Below are 19,747 nucleotides of genomic sequence, written 5' to 3'. Positions count from 1 at the left end.
AGGGCTTGCATTCAGAAATGGATTGACAGTGAATCTCTACTTTGTAATGAGCAACATGGGTTTACTAAGGGAAGGTTTTTTTTTTTTTGCATCTTGCTCACATTCTGTAACAATGTTACCATTGAACTAGACAAGGGGGAATGGATACACCCTGAGACTTTTGGATTTTGCTGAAGATTTTGACAGAATACAGCATGGTAGACTGTTGCATTAATTGTAGAATATGGGTTTTGATTATAGAATATTAGCATGGATAAGAGGATCGCTGACTGACAGATATCAACAATTGGTAGATGGGGGGATGTGAGTCTGCAATAATTAAGGTAACCAGTGGTGCCATAAGGATCAGTTCTTGGTCCACTGTTATTCAATCTATACATTAATGATATTGGGAAGGATTTGACAAGCGACATACAGCTATTTGCTGATGCTGCTGATATGCAGTACTTGCAGAATGATTTCAGTAGGCTGGAATTGTGGGCATGAGAAAATGGATATCAGTGCAGTGTCAGTAAATGTAAAGTCATTCACTTCAGCATGGTTAGATATCCATGTTAGGTATCATATTAGTGGGATTATGCTTGAAGAAACTGATGAGGTTAGGGATCTTGGAGTGTTAATAGATAGGAAGTTGAAGTTCAGGGGACATGTGGCAAAGATTGCAAATACCACTCATAAGATAATTGCAATGCTGAAACGAATGTTCACATGTAAACATAAGGATGTCATTTTACATCATTACAAGGCCTTGATAAGACCTCACTTAGATTATTGTGTGCAGGTCTGGTCTCCTGGTTTCTGTTATGATTTTGATATATTGGAGAGAGAGTGCAAAGGAGAGTGGTAAAAATGATATCAGGATTATGAATACAGATTGAGAATTTGTAGACTGCAGACACTAGCCCACAAGACAAAGAGGGGTAATATGATTGAGACTTACAGACGTTTGGAAGGATCATACAGGATTTCAATTGATGAAAATTTCAATTTATGGAGGGTGGGAAATGACGAGTCATAGGAAGCTGAGAATGAAGGCCGCTAAGAAGGGGGGGGGTGAGGACTAGATTTTTCTCTTATAAGGTGGTGCTCGATTGGAATGGATTGCCATTGGATGTTGTGAGTGTGAATGAATTCAAGAATAAGTATGATAGCTGGTGCGTGTAGTATGTGGCCTCCCTCGATGAGTCCCTGACTCCCTGGAGATCTCTTATTAATAGTAATAAAGTCATAAGCCCTAGTTGTTTTGGTTCTCTGCATTCCTTAAAGTTTATGTGAAGGTTTCCTCCCGTTATCTATCTTTGACCATTAAGTATAAGAGGCCCCACCAATTGACCAGCCTTTGCCAGCAAAGGTTGGTTGATTGGTAGAGCCTTTGCTACTAATGGCTCATGCAAAAAGTTAAGCAAGTTTGAGTGCAGTTAGTAGTTGGAAGGGTTCGATCATTCAATGCTGTTGGCACACTCTCCCTTGATGAGTCTTTGGACTCCCTGGAGGTGTCATATAATAATGATGATGATAATAATATCTGCAGCTTTATATATTGAGAATCAGTTTTTTATTTTAAGGCAATTTTTGTTCTAGCAAGTGCTGTTGTAATCATATGTGTACCATAATAATATTATTTGAGTCTATTAAACATTAATGGAATATCTGCCATGTTAGCCCATTTTTTATTTATGTACTCCAGCAATATATATTATTATTATATAATATTTTTTTGTCTAATTTTGCCTCTACAGATCTGTGACCAAAACCAAAATTGAAATGATCAGAAAAATTTTAGTAGAAATTGTCATCATTAGAATCATTTTACCAATAAAAATGACCCAAGTGAGTTTGCTCCAACCACCAAGAGCAGATTTTTTGCTGTATGATTTCGACACAGTGTACCTCTTTGTGCCCTTACAAATGTTCTTTATCAGAATGGAATGGGGTGTCTCACTAAATTTTGTAATGATTTCAAATGCAGAATTTCAGTGAAATCTCTCAAGCAGAGTGCTAGGGTACCTTGCTTATGGATAGACGGACAAGCATATTGACAAAACATATCTAATAGGTGCTCTCCTAGTTTGTGATATAATTTTTTTTTTTTTTTTTTATGTTATACAGGATCAGTCTTGAATACTGATATGTGGTTATAATAAATTTAGTTTAAACTTTCAACATGATATGTGGTTAGAAACACATATAACCACTGTTGTAAAAAGTTTCCTTATAGAAATCACAATGAGGAATAAAATGCTTGCTTCATGTAAAATTTTTTTCTTTATGTATGTTAAGAAATACCGTGCCCTCAAAATAGTTGGAATATCTTTTTTGTGTATTTTCTGCCCCCCGCTGTTGTCAACTGAAGATGAGGTGGTTATATATGGAGGTTGTAGTTTTTTGAAACTCAAAGTTGTTTCAGCTGCAAAATAGACAAACCAACATGGATCCGGATCTTTCTGTTGGAGAGAATGTATTCAAACAGCTGGAGCATTGTTTTGCACCTGATGATATTGCTTTAGGAGGAGGCCCCCTGATCCAGACTGTGTCATAAGCTGATTAGGTCAGTGAAAGTGGCTCCGGATTTAAGTTTCCTCTGGAAGCCTACTTCAATCTGTGTTGTCAGGGTCAGGACCTGGTCACAGTAACTTCTTCCCGGCCTGAAGCCAGCTTGTTCAATTGGGAGTGCTCTTTCGATGAGTGGTGAAATTCTTTTAAGGAGAATTTGTTCAAAGAGCTTAAAGGTAGAGTAAAGGAAGGAGATAGGTAATAGATTTTTGACATTATTTGGATATTTCCGTGGTTTGGGCACAGCAATTATTTTGGCTTCCCGCCACAGTTTTGGTATTTTCCCAGTTATTATAATATTTGAGAAAAGTCCGGCCGGCCATGTTTGACCTCGTTGACCGAGATGTTTTAGAAACTCAGCGAGGATACCATCCACTCCTGCAGCCTTGCCATTCTTGGTGAGTTTTAAGGCTTCCTGTACCTATTCGAGAGAAACTGGCTGTACAAGTTCAGGAAGCTTGGAGGCCATCTTCAGATTTTTTCTGATGGAAGATTGCACAGTTATTTTCCTGGTAGAGCTGGGATTTATCTTGGCAGTTTTCAGTAAATTATTAGCCATTTGATCAGGAGTTATCAGAGATAACAGCCATCTAAACTCTAGATCATTGGTTTGTAAAATCACTGATCTAGAGGAAGAAAAGTTCATTTATGAATAGAGAACAATCTAGCAGTTCTGTAACTACATTTATCATAGGTAAATCTACTTATCCCCTCATCAGAAAGATCTGCAGGTTTTACTGGTGGTCTCTGCACCCTAATAATTTATTAAGTGTCTATTACATATCAGCATGTTCTCTTAGAAAAAGTATAGACAAATGTAGCAAAATTAAATTATGTCTGAAAATAGATAAGTCACGTAATGATTTTGGGAGAGAATATAGAAGATAAATATCATTATGTAAGAAAATCATTTGGAGGCTGAAATGAAGGGTTAGATATAGAGGAAAGAGATACTTAGAAGTACACAAAAATGTGTACTTTTAAGTACACATTTTTGTCTACTTGAAAAATAAAGCTAAGAATATTATGGATGTCTAGAGCAGTTATCTTTCCTTCAAAAGTGATTAAATAAGGTATCCAGTGCTAGTAAAATGGATCAGTTTGCTTCATTATCTGCACACTAGAAAATATCCAGAATAAAGAATTCAGAAGGACATTGCACCTTTCTCTTATAAATGACTCAAGTTCAGTTTTATGTCATAACTTGAAGACTTCTTTTTTAATGGGATTTCTCAGAAACTTGGGTTTTGATTCTGTATTCTAGCAGATTCGCCAGAGAACACACAATTGAGAAACAAATATTTTATTAGTGAATGCGAGATAGCAGTGTTTAGATAGTGAATAATGGCATAGTCCATGGATAGCAAATTGTCCTCCCACAGTGAGTCTTTCAACTGTTTGAAGATGTACACAACAGTGATAATAACAAGAATGATACAATATTGGATGAGGGGGTGGGGGGAAGAAGCCAGAAAAATGCTGAGATGGTGGTGGGCCAGTGAGAGTTGATATATATTTGGCTTAAAATGTTTATGTGTGGGTTGAGTAATTCAGAAGTTTCACTTGACCTAAATTCTAAATGATTCTGTTACAGCTCCCATGGGCCCACTTTCTAAAATAGAAAATTGTAACAATGTGGAATATAGTGAATTTAGAGGAAATATAGAGAAATTTCTTTGAGTGTTTTATGAAAGATTAATGTAAGCTTACTGGAGAAAAGGCTGGCAAGCTGAAGTCCAAATTTCTGATTAATAAGCTGAGTTAGGTTGAATTAAGGATTGCCAAAATCTGATCTTTGCTGTAAGACAAATCAGGTGTAGGCAAAGCATCATACACTGCATTGTTATTTATAATTGGACATAGTGTACACCTCCAAATCAAAAACTTAGAATAATCAAAGAAAATGCATTGAATGATTTGCAATTCTAATTTATTGCATAGAAAATAATTATTACCAAATATGAATTAGCATAATCTAAATCTACTTACTTTGTAGATTATATAACCATGTAAACACATGAAAATGTAATAAATTATAAGAAAACTATTATCTGAAAATATTCACAAAATTAGAATACTTTTTTAATGGTTCAAAATATTAGAATATTCCATATTTTTCAATTGGTTTTGAGGAGAGCATAGAAATCGCATATATTTTAGTAGCTACGGGACTGACTTGTGTGTGTGTGTGTGAGGAATCATTTGCTAAACATGGGTCGAACGAGTGACATATTGGAAGCTAAGAAGTATCGTATGGTATCGCCACAAAGAAGACCACACTCAACAGTTTAAAGCTAAGGAATTAAAATGTTCTCAAGCTAGCATGAGTAGAGTGTTGAGACAGTATTCTAATGACTGAAGTTTTCAAAATAATCGCTATAGTGGTCGAAATGCAATAACTACATCAAGAAATGAAAGGAGATTGAAGAAAAATCGTGAAGAAAAACCTCTTCTGAAGTGTAAGGTATTTTCACAGGAGATGAAAAGAACTAGGTGTGCATGTGTCTATATCTACGATGTTGAGACGACTTCAAAAAAATTGGGTTTTAAATTATGTGTGCCTAAGACAAAGCCGCTTATAACTTCCAAGCAAAAGTCAGTTAGAATAAGATGGTATAAGCAAAGGCTGTTGTGGGGTCTCGAGGACTGGAAAAGAGTACTTTTTAGTGATACAAGTATGTTTTGTGTGTCCCATGGTCATAAGGAATACATGTTTGGGTACTTAAGCAAGAAGCATTTGATAAAGAATACATGAAAGATTCAGTGAAGTTTGCAACCTCTGTATGGTATGGACTTGTATGACCACAGCGTGTCCAGATATACTGTGTCTGAAAGAGTCACTTTCAAAGTGTACCAAGAAATACTAGCATCACAAGATTTGTGTGATGGTGATTTCCATTTTCAGCAAGATTCAGCTTCTTGTCACACTTTCAAGACTACTACTACTAGATTGCTAAAAGAAAGGCAATGGCTTTCTTTTAGCAATTATGGGGAATTATGAAGAAACATATTCAGACGTTGCCCTAAGAGACAAAAATGAACTTCTTTCTAGTCTGCAGACCATATGGACATGTTTTGATAAAGACTGTGAACTGCTAGTAAATAATATGCCCAACCAGTCATTAAAGCTAAGGTGAATGCAATAAAGTAGTACTAAACATTATGTTATTTCCCTTCGACAGCAATTTTTGTGCATTTATTTTTGCATTATTCTAATATTTTGAACCACGTTAAAAATTATTCTAATTTTGAGAATGTTTTCAAATTACACTTTACTTATAAATTATATTATATTTTTATGTACAAGGATGGTGTGAAAAGTTCTCAGTCTAACAACGAAAAAACAAATTTATAATTTCAAAATTATTTTTATTTTTCAACATAATCTCCCTTAAGACTAATACATTTATTCCACGATGTTCCAGCACCATTATCCTGTCCCTGTAGTGGTTCTCAGTAAGATCTGCAAAATACCCCCCCCCCCTCCCCCTCTACAGCTGTAGTCATCTCTTGAATCGAAGAAAAACGCTGAGCAGCAAGGAAGAGTTTTAGCTTTGGGAAGAAATAGAAGTCAGAGGGAGCCAAATCTGAGGAATAGGGTGGATGTTCCAACAATTCATAATGCAGATCCCTTAATTTTCCCATTGCCAAAACACCTTTGTGGGCAGGTATATTGTCCTGATGAACGGTGATTTTTTTCTTCTGCAAACCGGGTCTTTTGTCACAAATTTTTTAGTCTAGTCTGGTTAAAAAATCGGAATAATATTTTCCAGTTATTGTTTTATCCTTTTCAAGATAATTATTAAACAAAATGCCTTTAGCATCCCAAAACACCAATGCCATGACCTTTCCTACTGATAGAACCGACTTTGTCTTCTTTGGCTTGGCGCTGAACAACCAGCTTCTGTCTGCTGTTTGGATTCTGGTGTGTAATGGTGAATCCAAGTCTCATCCATAGTAATAAATCAACACAAAATCAGTTTTATTTTTGTTAAAATGCTCTAAGCAATGTTCAGAGAATTTCATTCTAGTGTGTTTTTGATCTGCTGTGAGTAAGTGCGGCACCCATCTTGCGCAAAGTTTTTTTATTTGCAATTCTTCATGCAAAATATATCCTACACATTCTTTAGAAATGCCTACAGTCTCAGCAATTTCACTCACTTTGACTCGCCGGTCATCCAATACCATATCATGCACTTGATCAATGATTTCTGGTGTTGTTACACTTTTTGGATGTCCTTCATGTGGATTATCTTCAAGGCTGGTACGGCCACGTTTAAACTTGACAACCTATTTCTTAATTGTAGAAAACAAAAGGGAAGAGTGCCCATAAACTCTTATGAACTTCGAATGAATTTCTTTTGGTGTTTTTTACAAAGAATTTTATAACCACACAATACTCAATTTTATCCATTTCAAGGGATACAGACATCACTTTTGCTTCAGACAGCTGAATAAAACAAACTACTTGATAGAATGACTTGTAATTTCACATGGATGCTTATGATAGATGTACCAACTTAGGAAAAAATCTTGCAGATAGTGTTGTCATCTATGCTCGAGGTCGAGAGCCTTTCAGACCATCCTCTTATTTACATGGTTATATAACCTACAAAGTACGTAGATTTAGATTATGCTAATTCATACTTGGTAATAATTATTTTCTGTGCAATAAATTAGAATTACAAATCATTCATCACATTTTCTTTTATTTTAATTTTTTGATTCGGAGGTGTACAACCGTATAGGATACCATCATAGTATGATGTCATTATGTTAATATTAATGCTAGTTTTCCGCCAACAATTTTCTTATTAATTGATCTGTTATTTTTTATGAATGCAACCCTGAAGGATTGCATTCATAAAAAAAAAAAAAGAAAGACCTGAAATGTGCAATTCAGGTCTTTCTTTGCACATTTTTATTGCCATTATATGACCAAACACCTATTTTGTTAAAATTTCCTATCCTTTTCTGTTTATATGGTTATACCAGTTAAGATTAATTTGTTCACACATTCTTGAATAATAATGATGTCCAAGGTTCCTCTCTAATATCTCCATTTTTCTGATGTTGACAATGATTCCATATGTTTACACCCCTTATTTATTTATTTTTTTCCCTCATATCATATCTGGTTTGTTTCTCTTTTGCACTGAACACTCTTATTTCTAACCCATCTTTCAGTCCTTTAGTTAAGATCGTTTGAACATGCGGGTTCTCCATTGTCAACATAATTGATATTTTTCATGTTCCTGCCTATTTTCAGGGTTTATTATTATTATTATTATGGATTTTGATGCCAGACTTATATACTGAATTTATTTAAGAGTATGACATCATCTGCATAGAGTAAAGAGCAGAGTTAAATATCTGAAATTTTGATATTTGGTTTAATATCACTTTATTTTATTTCCAGACTTCGCGTGATTTCTAAAATTAAACTCAATATATTATGCTTCATGAAGAAGGCACTTTTCGATGTATAAACATTGCAAATCACATTCGTGTTAATAGTCCAGATGTGTGTTCAATATACCTTTGAGCCCTTTGAAAAGATGTGGTGCAGCTGGTCAAATTCGTAGTGTTGTAGTAGTTTTAAATCGCTCAGATGGTGAGCTCTGAGACAATGGCACCTAGAGGCCGTGTTTGGTTATTGTGTCAACCAATGGAATTGAACGTTGTCATTTGTCATGAGTTGCTGTTTTTGTTTCATACATAGATAAAAATGCAATCATGCAGTCCAACTGACATGAATTTTGTAGCGTGGGTTGCATAAGCCACAACAGCACACTCACCGAAATGAATCAGTACTATTGATATATATATATATAACTCTAATAACAGTTTCTGTGTTATGTGTATTACCTATATTCTTGCAGACATTAATTAATTGAAACTAATGATCAAATAGAACTTCATTTTATATTTAGATTAAAAGTTAGTCATATTTCATAATAAGTAATTTAAAAACTAATACTCATATGGCGGGGAAAATGAAATCCTTTCAAATAATAAGATATTGAATTATCTGATACTGAATTAACCAACTGATTGAAAAAGTAGTGGTAACTATTATGCATTACTATCATAAAAATTCATATTTTATAAAATAAACCTGTTGTAATTATTAAAATTGGTAATAATATTGTGCTTATTCATTGTGTTGCAGCCCTCAGTTCTATGTTGCATTCTGGTATCTTGCTATGTATGACTTACATGTTCCAAGTAATAGCTATGAAAGAGAGATAACTAAATTGAAGGCCCAGATTTCCCAGATTGAGGAAAATAAAGATATGGTAAGTTGAGTATGGATTTTGTTAGTTTTCAATCTGACTTATCAAATTAGCCTGAATAAATAAAGAAAATGTTAAAGTTTTTTTTATTTAATTATTGTTTCCATAATTTTCATGATGTAGTTATTCTTATAGCTCACAATGAAATTAAATTTTTTGTTTTTAATTTTTGATTTTAAGTGGACCCTGTGGCATAGTAATTAAATAATAAAGTAACACATAAAAACCACAGTAATATCTTTAATTAGTAAAAGGATAGATATTTCATACTAAAATTAATAGCACATCTTCAGTGTCTGCAACAGTAATGGAAATGGAATACGACCAAAACGTTCGGTGGATCAATTGTTACCGCATGCTAGGAAATAATAGAAATAACAAATTTAATCTATTAAGATAAATGGTTTTTTACATAAGATGAAAGTCTCCCAGATCTTTGAGAGAGACATACAGTCATTTCTATTTAAATTCGGTTGGTGTAAAATAGTTTCACAACTTTCTTTGAATAAGCGTTCATATTTGAATCTGCATCTATGGAGGAGAACTGCTTTATCCCACTGGACACTATGAGTAGAGTCAATACTGTGCTGTGCCAGACCAGACTTCAGAAGTTTGTTATAATCAATATAATATTGATGTTCTTTTATTTTTTCCAAAGAATAGCCAGTTTGTCCAAAATAAAAGACATAATTTTATTCTTTATTTTATTCGCAAGGTATTTGGTAAACACCAGCCAAAGATAGAGAAGACAGTTTATCCTTTGTAGAAGGTAATAAAGAAGAAATTTTGTTGATAGGAATATATGTTGGAATCAATTAATACTTTTTCAGAATTCTACCTATAGATTCTGAGATTCCTGGAATGTATGGAATAGGAACTCTACGGATTGTTGAAGAAACTGTAGGTGTTGGAACATAAAAGTCAAGTTGAATTTGATTGGAGTTGTAATCATTTGATTCCATTAACTTTTAATGATGGAAAGTTCTTGTTGTAAGATTATTGGGAAAGAGCAAACTTTATGTATGCTATGAATTAGAAGTTTAATAATGCCAAATTTTTGAGACATGTGGTGTGCAGACTTTTTGTGAATCTATCTGCCAGTAAATGTTTGTTTTCGAAAGATGCTTGTAAATAAGGTACCAGAAGATGTTCTAGTAAGGAGGATGTCCAAAAATGGTAAAGCACCAGAGTTTTCTTTTTCCATAGTGAATTGGATGCATGGGTGAAGGTTATTTATCCATTGTAGAAAAGTGGAAAGTTCATCTTCAGTGTGTGGCTAAACAGCAAAAACATCATCGACATAACGGTACCAAAGAGATGGTTGAGGATGAATGGAAAAATTGGCAAACTACTATTTGAAACAATTCGAAGATACTATGTTCTCATCCATTCATCCTCAACCATCTCTTTGGTACCATTACATCGATGATGTTTAATTTTTACTGTTATTGTTTAATTAACTGTTTTAAAATTTTACTGTTAGTCATTTTTTCCCTGAACTAATTTAATGCATCGAGCATAAATTGTTTTGCTAATGAAGCATTTGTTATAGCACAGTGACCATATATCTATTTATACAGTGCTCTTTAGTTTGTGCTACATCATCTCATGATAAATATATTTGTAAAATGTGATTTTCATTGCAAATTTTTACCAGTAAATCAAATATGGTTAATCCTAAAAGTAGACTTTATGGGTGATGTTATTTGAAAGAAGCATTCTAAAAATGTCATTTGAAAGAAGCAGGAATTCCAATATTTTCAAAAAATCATTTGAAACCTATGTCTCCTTAAGCATTAAAGTGAGTAATGGTTCATGTACCGCTTTCATTAATGAAAATTATAAACTTCTCACCTAGCAGCTCATTCTAAGGCTGAGGAAATTTCATAGTTTTGTTCACAGTATGCCCAACTTGAAATCAGTTTGCTGCTAGAGTTTGATTTTCTTTCATATTCTTGGGATATTGCTTGTTTTATGATGTTTTTAAAGCAGATATTGAGATCCTTCAGAAGATTCGTGAGCTCATTTGGGCCATATACAGGCTGATGATTTTGCAATACATTGCCTCTCCCAGCCATCAACCCCATCTTCTATGGTTTCTGCAAAACGGCTCTGGCAGTGTGAATATTACTGCCTAAAAAGTAAGCCTTTTCTAGCAGGAAATGCCAAATATAGATGACTTTCCTATACCCCCAAATCACCATGCTTATTAGAGGTGTGGAGTGGCCATTGCCATGTTTTGTTACATGTTATTTGGGTGGTGGTTTTGCTATGACACTCTCCATGCCATAATTACACTGCTTGGAATGAAGTCAGTGAACACCCCTGCAGTAAGGTGAATCATGCCATGTAACGAGGCACGTACTTATAGCCGATATAAATTGGAAGAATGTGATGCTCACAAGTCAGTGCAAGTGTGTATGAGTGATATGGCTGTGAGAAGGGAACTGACAGAGTTTGAAAGAAGTGTTGCGAAAGGATGCCATGTTGCAGGCCTATCTGTTCAGCAAATTGTTGATAAATTGAGCCATCATAGGTCAACAATCAGTGATACTAAACTAAGATGGCAGCGCAAAGAGTCAAATTTAAATTCTACCTGCAGTGGATGACTCACAGAATGTGACTGTAGGATACCACGAAGAATAATTTGTAAAAACTGCCAGTTGTCGGCCAACACATTGAAGACGGAGTTCTGGGCATCGACTGGAATGCAAGTCTGCACAAAAACATTCAGAATTGAGGATAACAACATTGGTTTCCATGGTAGGACCGTAATATGCAAGGAGCATGTATAGTGGGACATGTAACCTTGGAGAGAGATGAATCATGCTACATCCTCTAGTGAGCAGATGGATGGGTGTGGATGTGGTGGGTGTCCAATGAACATCTCTTACCAAAGTTCATAACCCCAACTATGAAATTCAGAGGTGGCGGTTGTCATGGTATAATCCTGTTTTTCCTGGATTGGCCTTAGACCTCTGTTTGTGGTGCCATGAACATTGAACTATAAATTAAAGATGCCAAGATAACTAATAATTAGGGAATTGACAGCGTGCACTAGAAATATAAATTAAATAAACTTTAATATATTTAATTTATATTTCTAGTGTACGCTGTCAATTCCCTAATTATTAGTTATCATGTATTACCAGCGTATAAGCCTCTCAACAAGAATAATGATCATCCACGGAGATTCCTTCACGCAAGGCCTGCCATTACGGCAAACCGATGCTAAAGTTATCCAGACAACTTAACCGTCTAGCATTCCTAAAATGCTGCCGGGATAATCAAGTCATCCCTAACTGTGTTAAATTTAAACACCGCTTCGTCTCACAGAAAGCTCTCAGTATCTACAACTGGGCTAGCCAGGCTTTACTTCGGGAGCAAATTACCGCTACACGCGGTTCCCTAGCTGACATAAACAGAGCTATATTAGCTCTAGAAAATGAGCTTTCACATACGCTTAATCACAAGCTTTGGTCACTCCTACATGACATCTTGTGTACGGCGGCTAATAAAGAATTCGAACGAATATGGAGCCGACATATCAGCAAGTTTGATAAATTAATAAAGAACTCGGCGTCCAAACCTAAACTACAAACCAACACTGTAGTTAACCTTTCGTCAGTTAACCTGAAGCACTCAACGCTCTGTCACGTGGTCACAACTTCGCCATTGCTCCTAAGAAATTACCGACTGAGGAATTAATGATCCAAATTGAACGCGGGATTTGCCACCTCCCAAACCACATCGCCAACGATATCAGATTGGATGTAGCCTGTATTCTCACAAAAGCAAAGTCTCCGAAATCCAACTTATCCATTAGTGAATACAAGTCACTACAAGAATTTAAAAGAAACAAAGAAATAGTGATCACCAAAGCAGATAAGGGGAATGCCACTTTGGTACTCGATCTTAATGACTACACATGTAAGCTCAAGGCCTTACTATTAGATCCGATCCACTTACCTCCCTATTGAATATAATCCCACCAACTCTCAAATTAGAAAACTCCACAGGCTCCTTAAGAAGGTCACTTCTTGGCCTGTGAAGATTACCAACAGATTGAAACCCTATAACTCTAGACCCCCCCCCCCCCCCCCCGCATATATGGGCTCCCCAAAATACATAAAGATAACGTGCCATTACGTCCCATAGTGGATGGCATTGATTCCCCCACTTACAAACTAGCCAAGCATTTAGCCAAAGCACTCTCACACTATACTGGCAACACACCATCACACATAAAAAACTCAGCCCACTTCTAAGCAAGTATAGAAAACCTCACACTCCAACATAATGACATAATGGTCAGTTTTGACGTCTCCTCCTTATTCACAAATGTCCCCCTCAAAGAAACCTTAGAACTAATCCAAGCTAAATTCCCTCCCGATATCTCAGCCCTATTTCAGTTTACAATGAACTCAGGCTATTTCGTTTGGCAGGAAAAATTCTACAAACAAATAGAGGGGACAGCAATGGGTTCACCACTTTCCCCACCCTTTGCTAACTTCTTTATGGAGACTTCTGAAGAGAAAGCCTTAAACTCAGCCCCACAAAAACCTACCATATGACTTAGCTACGTTGATGATGTGTTCGCTATTTGGCCACATGGCCCAGATTCACTCCTCTCCTTCCTAACACACTTAAACAACCAACACCCTAGAATCAAGTTCACCCTTGAAAAAGAGTAAGGCCTTGAGCAAACAATAACCTCCCCTTCCTAGACACACTAGTCACCTGCCAACCTGATGGAACCTTGGTTTTCTCAGTTTATAGACAACCCACCCATACAGGTAGATACATTCACCAACAATCCCATCACCCCCCCTTCACAACATTATGGAGTTATTAAGACACTATTCAACAGGGCAAAAATAATCTGTTCTAATGAGCAAGCCCTAACTACTGAACTAAATCACATTCGTGACACTTTCTTAGCCAATGGCTACCCCCCCCCCCCAAAAAAAAAAAGAATCCAAAAAAATACTTAACCCAGTTATCCACCACCCCCTCCCCTTCACAAAAAAGATTACTCTAGATCCATTGCCATTCCCTACATCCGAGGCACCTCGGAAAAAATCAACAAAATCTTAAAAAAACATGACTTGACCACCTATTACAGACCACATAGAAAATTGTCATCCCTTATCCGCTCCACTAAAGACCAACCACTTCCCCTAGACCTACCTGGTGTATACTAGGTCCCTTGCAGCTGTAAACTGTCCTACTCTGGCCAAACAGGCAGGACAGCAATTATCAGTATCTCAGAACACAAGGATCACATCCGATTTCACAAGTACAGCCACTCTGGGCTTGCAGACCACGCTCTGGATACTCTCCACAGAATAAGATGGAAGAAAGCCACAGTAATACACCACAGCAAGTTCAGATATGAAAGACTATTCATGGAATCAGCCTCAGCCCTTAGGAACATGCCAAACCTCAACAAATTTGGATGCATGAGACTGCCCCAAATTTGGGAAACATTTATCAGAAGAACTTCAGCCCAAAGGTCAAGAACTACCAATATAGCCCGCCAGAGGGCACCATCAGGACTTTAGGAAAACGTTAACTTCCTAGCTTCTGTTTTCATTTGCTGTTATGTAGTACTTGTGTGCACTTGTCTTTGTAATAAGTTCCCAAGAAGATGGCAACGTGACGTTTGCCGAAATATCGGAAAGTATATATTAAAGTTTATTTAATTTATATTTCTAGTGTACACTGTCAATTCCCTAATTATTAGTTATCATGTATAACCAGCGTATAAGCCTCTCAACAAGAATAAAGATGCCAAGATATATATTCTTGATTTCACATCGATTGCCTTAGTATCCCATAATGCAATGCACATATTCTTATGGACTTCTATAATGTTATGCATTATGGGAAGGGCCACTACTCAGACTGGTTTTGATTTTATTGATGAAAGATGAGACCATGAATATAATTTATTGGCACTCTGATTTTTACTATAACCAAATGGAAAAGCATTGAAATCCAAGAGGTATCTGAACATTCTGGACAATACAATGCTTCCTACTTTGTGGCATTTCTCCAGAACTGACCATTGTCTTTTTCAGCAAGATGATGCACCATGTCATAAGTCTTCTCCTGCTGATCTCAACTCTATGGAGCATGTATGGAATGAACTGGAACATTGGGTGAGGTCAAGGGGCATCTGCCCTACAATAGTCCCAGAACTCGTCACACATCTACAGGAAGAATGGTTCAAAATTCCCATTGATTGCTATCGTATGCTTGTGGAAAGTGCCCTGTAGAATTGCTGTAATCATCGTAGACAAAGGAAGTCCTACATCTCATTAAAGTGGGCACAATGGCTGTTTGTTCCTCACACTATGGTGTCCATTGACTTCTTTCCGAGCAGTGTATTTATTTAGGGAGGCATCACCTCCTCCATTTGAAAGTAGGCACAGCAGGTGCAGTCTCACATACTATCAGCTGGCTAAAACTCTGTGAGACTGAGCCAGTTGTAACACTTAAAGATGCTTCTTAGTCAACTGGTGACCAAGAAAGACCACCACTTATAGACATCCAATATACTATTCATCACTGAACCTTAACTAGAATCATCTCTGATCACATCTCATCTCATGTCATTGGGTTGACAACAGAAAAATACTCTTTGGCGGCCAGCATGGATTTACTAAAGGAAGATCGTGCTTTAGCAACCTGCTTACTTTTTATAATAAAGTGACAAATGCGTTGGATAAGGGTATTGCATATACAGTGGTATATTTAGATTTTGCAAAGGCGTTTGATAAATTGTCACATGACAAGCTGGTAATTAAATTGGAACGGATGGGGATGAACAGTAGATTGGTTCCCTGGAATGAAGATTGGTTGTCAGATAGGTATCAGCGAGTTGTCTATGGAGGAGCGATATCCCAGAAGAGGAAAGTTACTAGTGGTGTACCTCAAGGGTCTGTTTTGGGTCCATTGCTGTTTAATTTGTATGTAAATGATATCTGGAGAGGTCTGAATGGTGATGTGCAGTTGTTTGCAGATGATGCAAAGTTGGGCATAGCTATCAGAAGTAGTGTGGATGCTGTAGCTTTGCAAGAGGACTTGAATACACTGTCTGAATGGGTAAATAAGTGGGGATGTCAATTCAATGTTTCAAAGTGTAAGGTTTTGAAATTTGGGAAGCAGAGATGGGATGTAAAGTACACAATTGGTACGAATATCTTGGAAGAGGTAGAGGAAACGAAAAATCTGGGAGTGATTTTAGACAAGGACCTGAAATTTCAGGGACATATTACTAAAATAGTGAAGACAACACAGCGGATAATGGGAATGATGCGGAGGACATTGACTTGTAAAAGTAAGGATGTTTTGGTTCCTTTGTATAAGGCTTTTGATCAGGCCACATATGGATTACTGTGCACAGATCTGGTCACCTGGTTTTCAAAAAGATGAAATTGCGTTGGAAAAAGTTCAGAGGCGATTGACTAAGGTGGTTTCTGGTCTCTGGAATGTAGAGTATGAAGTCAGATTGACAAAATGCAATTTGCAGAAATTGGTGGATAGAAGGAGGAGGGGGGATATGATTGAGACATATAAGCTGTTAAGTGGTTATTACCAGATTAACGTCGGGGAGGTTTTGCACAGAATGGGTGAGGATAGCAGGAGAACAAGAGGTCATTCCTGGAAGCTGTATAAGGAGGGTGTGAGCAAGGAAGTGTGAAGCAGGTTTTTTGCATGGAGAGTAGTGAGTGATTGGAATGCATTGCCCAAGAGTGTGGTGTGTGCAGAGACAGTGAATATATTTAAGGCACAGTATGATAAACTGTGTATAACAGTGGACCTCCCACGATGAGTCTTTGACTCCATGGAGGTTTTTATAATAATAATAATAATAAAATTTTTGCATTACATCACTCATGATGCCTTTTGCAAGAAGTACAGGATTTGTGCATCTGTCAAGTCTGATATCCCATTCCTAAGGGTATCAAACCTGGAATCTTTTTTATGTGATATGCTTTGGCTCAAGATTTCCTCTTCTCACTTTATTATCTTCATTTGCTGCTTCTACTGCTTTTTTAACTATGGGGACTTCATTACTTATTTATCTCTGAAAGTTAATCACATGCAGTCTAATTACTTTAACATTAAGATAATATTTTTTGGAGATTTCAGTGTTCATAATTCTGACTGACTTCCCTTCTCCAACTTCACAGATCAATCTGGAAGAGAAGCTGAACTGTTTGCGGTCAGTAATGATTTAATAGAAATCGTTCACTGACCAACTAGAATTCAGATAATCATTACTACTTGTTCTCCTGATTGGACCTTAACTACTTCTACTTCCGGATATACTGCATATGTTCTCCTCATGATCTTCAGGATTCCTGTGCCCTATTTTCATAGCTTGATTATTGCTTGTGTTTGTCTTATCCTTGCACTTGCAGCAATCTAATAACTGAAATTATTCTTGCCTGGACGAGTCACTTTATTCCCCACTTAACTCAAAAATCCTCACTCTTTATACATGCATTTTTCTCCAACAAATGTTTCAAAGCAGTCCAAGCCAAATTAAGACTCAGGTCAAAATCTCTATCTTCTCATTTATACTACAGTCTCTAATGGTTGGGGGAGGGGGGGAGATTGCAAAAATTAAAATAAGAAAGAAAAAAAAATTAATGCTCAAATGGGATTTGATCCCTATCCTTCAGGTTCAACTTCTGCTTGTCCATGTTTACACCTCTATCAAATCCTGATGTTACTCTTTTTTAGTTGATCGAGGCAGGTATTTTCCTATATTCAACAAACTATCCACAGTATGCCTCCTCTGATCTTTTATCAGAATGATCAGAAAAATACTCAGTAGTCTTAAATAAATGGGTCTCTTGGCCATGATGGCATCCTTCCAGTTGTAAGTTCATGAATCATACTTATCTGCCATCTATCAAACAGCTTTGAAGCAAGGTTATATCCAGCCTGTTTGCTTCTCCTATCAGTAGTCCCAAAAATAGTGGAAAAGGTTATCAATATCAACTGCTTTACTACTTACTAACTTTCCAATCACTTAGTGGTGACCAATATGGAATTCCACAGTTTTACTGCATAGCAGATTTCCTAGCTAAATTTGCCCACCTGTGGACACAAACCATGTAAAAGTTTGGAGAACTCAAGTAGTTATTCATGACATAGCCAAGATATTTGATAAAGTCTGTCTTTGTGGCTTTCTTACCTTATTTATTAAAATAGTACCTTATTTATAAAAATCAAGTGGATATTAGATCCAGCATTATTTCAGATATTTCAAAAATTTTAGTAAGTACCATCCTATGGTTTCCTCTTACTCTTTGGAGTAGATTGCCAGTTTCCTGTTTGGATGTTCATCACGAGTCATGGCAAATGGTTGCCTCTCATTGGATTTTTCAGTCAATGACTGGAGACCCCAGGGCTCTGGACTTTTCCCTACACTGTTCCTCATGTATATCAATGATCTCTTTCTCTGTCTCTAATATCCATTCCTGTTCATAGGTTTGATGATGATAGCACTCACCATTTTCTTCTTCATTTACAAAACCTTATAGTACTCTTCTATAACCAACATAAACCTCAGCATCCTTACTATATTCTTAGTAGAGGTGAGTTTCAATGTCCCTGAAACAGAATTCTGTCTTATTTCCAAGAAGAAATACCATGCTTCACTCTTCCTCGTTCGTTACTCTGGTTGCCAACCAGGATCAGTTTTCTCTTCTTGGCTTGACTTTCACATCTAGCCTGGCCTAACACAAACATCATTCATAGTATCTTCAACCTTCCAAAGTGTTTTTTTACCTATTCAAAACAATACCTCTCTTCTTAACTCCTACACTTCTTAAATCTGTCTAACCTTAGAATATTGATCTTAACTTTGGGGTGCTACGTCTCTATCACTTAATAGATTGTCTTTTTCTGACCAATTTCATCCAGTCACTTTCTCATAGATGCTCTGTTGCTGCATTGTCTCTTTTGTATTTCCATTAATGTGGCTTTGCTAAATGGGTTACTATTATTTTTCTAGAGCTTCATGTTTCAACATGGACAGCTGCTAGTCAATATCTGTATTGTTCAACTCCTATCCTTATTGAACTAACTTTTATCTTCCTCCCCTTTCATTCTGTACATACTTCTGTTCTTTTGAACATTCTTCTCTCTACCATTTTCTCCAATAATTACAACTCTCAACTCTTCAAGAAACTCATCAGTAAATTTTTTTCTTCTCCACCCACATGGCACTATCATGTCATAGGTATTTTGCTCTAGGATTGAAACCAAATTTCATTATTAGGTAATTTAATAAAATTAGGTTATTGTCAAACTTAGTTTGTTTAAAGGAGTTGAATTTGTTATAGTGATGTTGGCTGTAGTGAGAGTTAACTGTAATAAAGTATCACAAGGTGGGAACCAGAGCATTGCTAAGGATTCACTTCTGTTATACTCACTTATACTTGTTTCATGAAAATCTTTTCCTTCAGTGTTACACATTTATCAGCATTCATTTCAGTAAAATATAGAGTCTACAACAATGTTAGGAAAAATTACTTTAATTTCCCAATGTTTCAACCTTCATATTAAAGTCATCATCTGGAATATACACACACACACACACACACACACACACACACACACACACACACACACACACACACACACACACACATACACACACACAAAGACAAGTTATATTACATTTCAAACAGTATGCTAAAGTGACAATGATTTGATCAACTGCTATTCTACTGCCTGACCTCTAGTTGAAAAAAGAAATTACATCAAAGCTACATTCTATTTATAACACCATCAGAGAAGAAATTCATGTAGATAGTTTTCCATACATTACCAACCTTAATGCCACCTTTAAACCTCCTGCAAAATTAAGAATT

General features: G+C 36.3%; 1 protein-coding gene across 1 annotated transcript in view; it reads left to right on the top strand.

Annotated features, from left to right (window-relative positions):
• Nucleotides 1–19,747, top strand: part of tho2 (THO complex subunit 2-like protein) — a 779,097-nt gene that overhangs the window by 382,619 nt on the left and 376,731 nt on the right. Inside the window, exon 24 of the mRNA XM_090391861.1 lies at nucleotides 8,726–8,852. Coding sequence (XP_090247987.1) covers nucleotides 8,726–8,852 — 127 coding nt within the window. The remainder of the gene's footprint in view (nucleotides 1–8,725; nucleotides 8,853–19,747) is intronic.

Source organism: Typopeltis vanoorti, chromosome 4 (genome assembly GCF_054136105.1).
Source record: "Typopeltis vanoorti isolate ZY-2024b chromosome 4, IOZ_Tvanoo_1.0, whole genome shotgun sequence".
Taxonomy (NCBI): Eukaryota; Metazoa; Arthropoda; class Arachnida; order Uropygi; family Thelyphonidae; genus Typopeltis; species Typopeltis vanoorti.
This window is presented reverse-complemented; position numbering and strand designations above follow the sequence as displayed.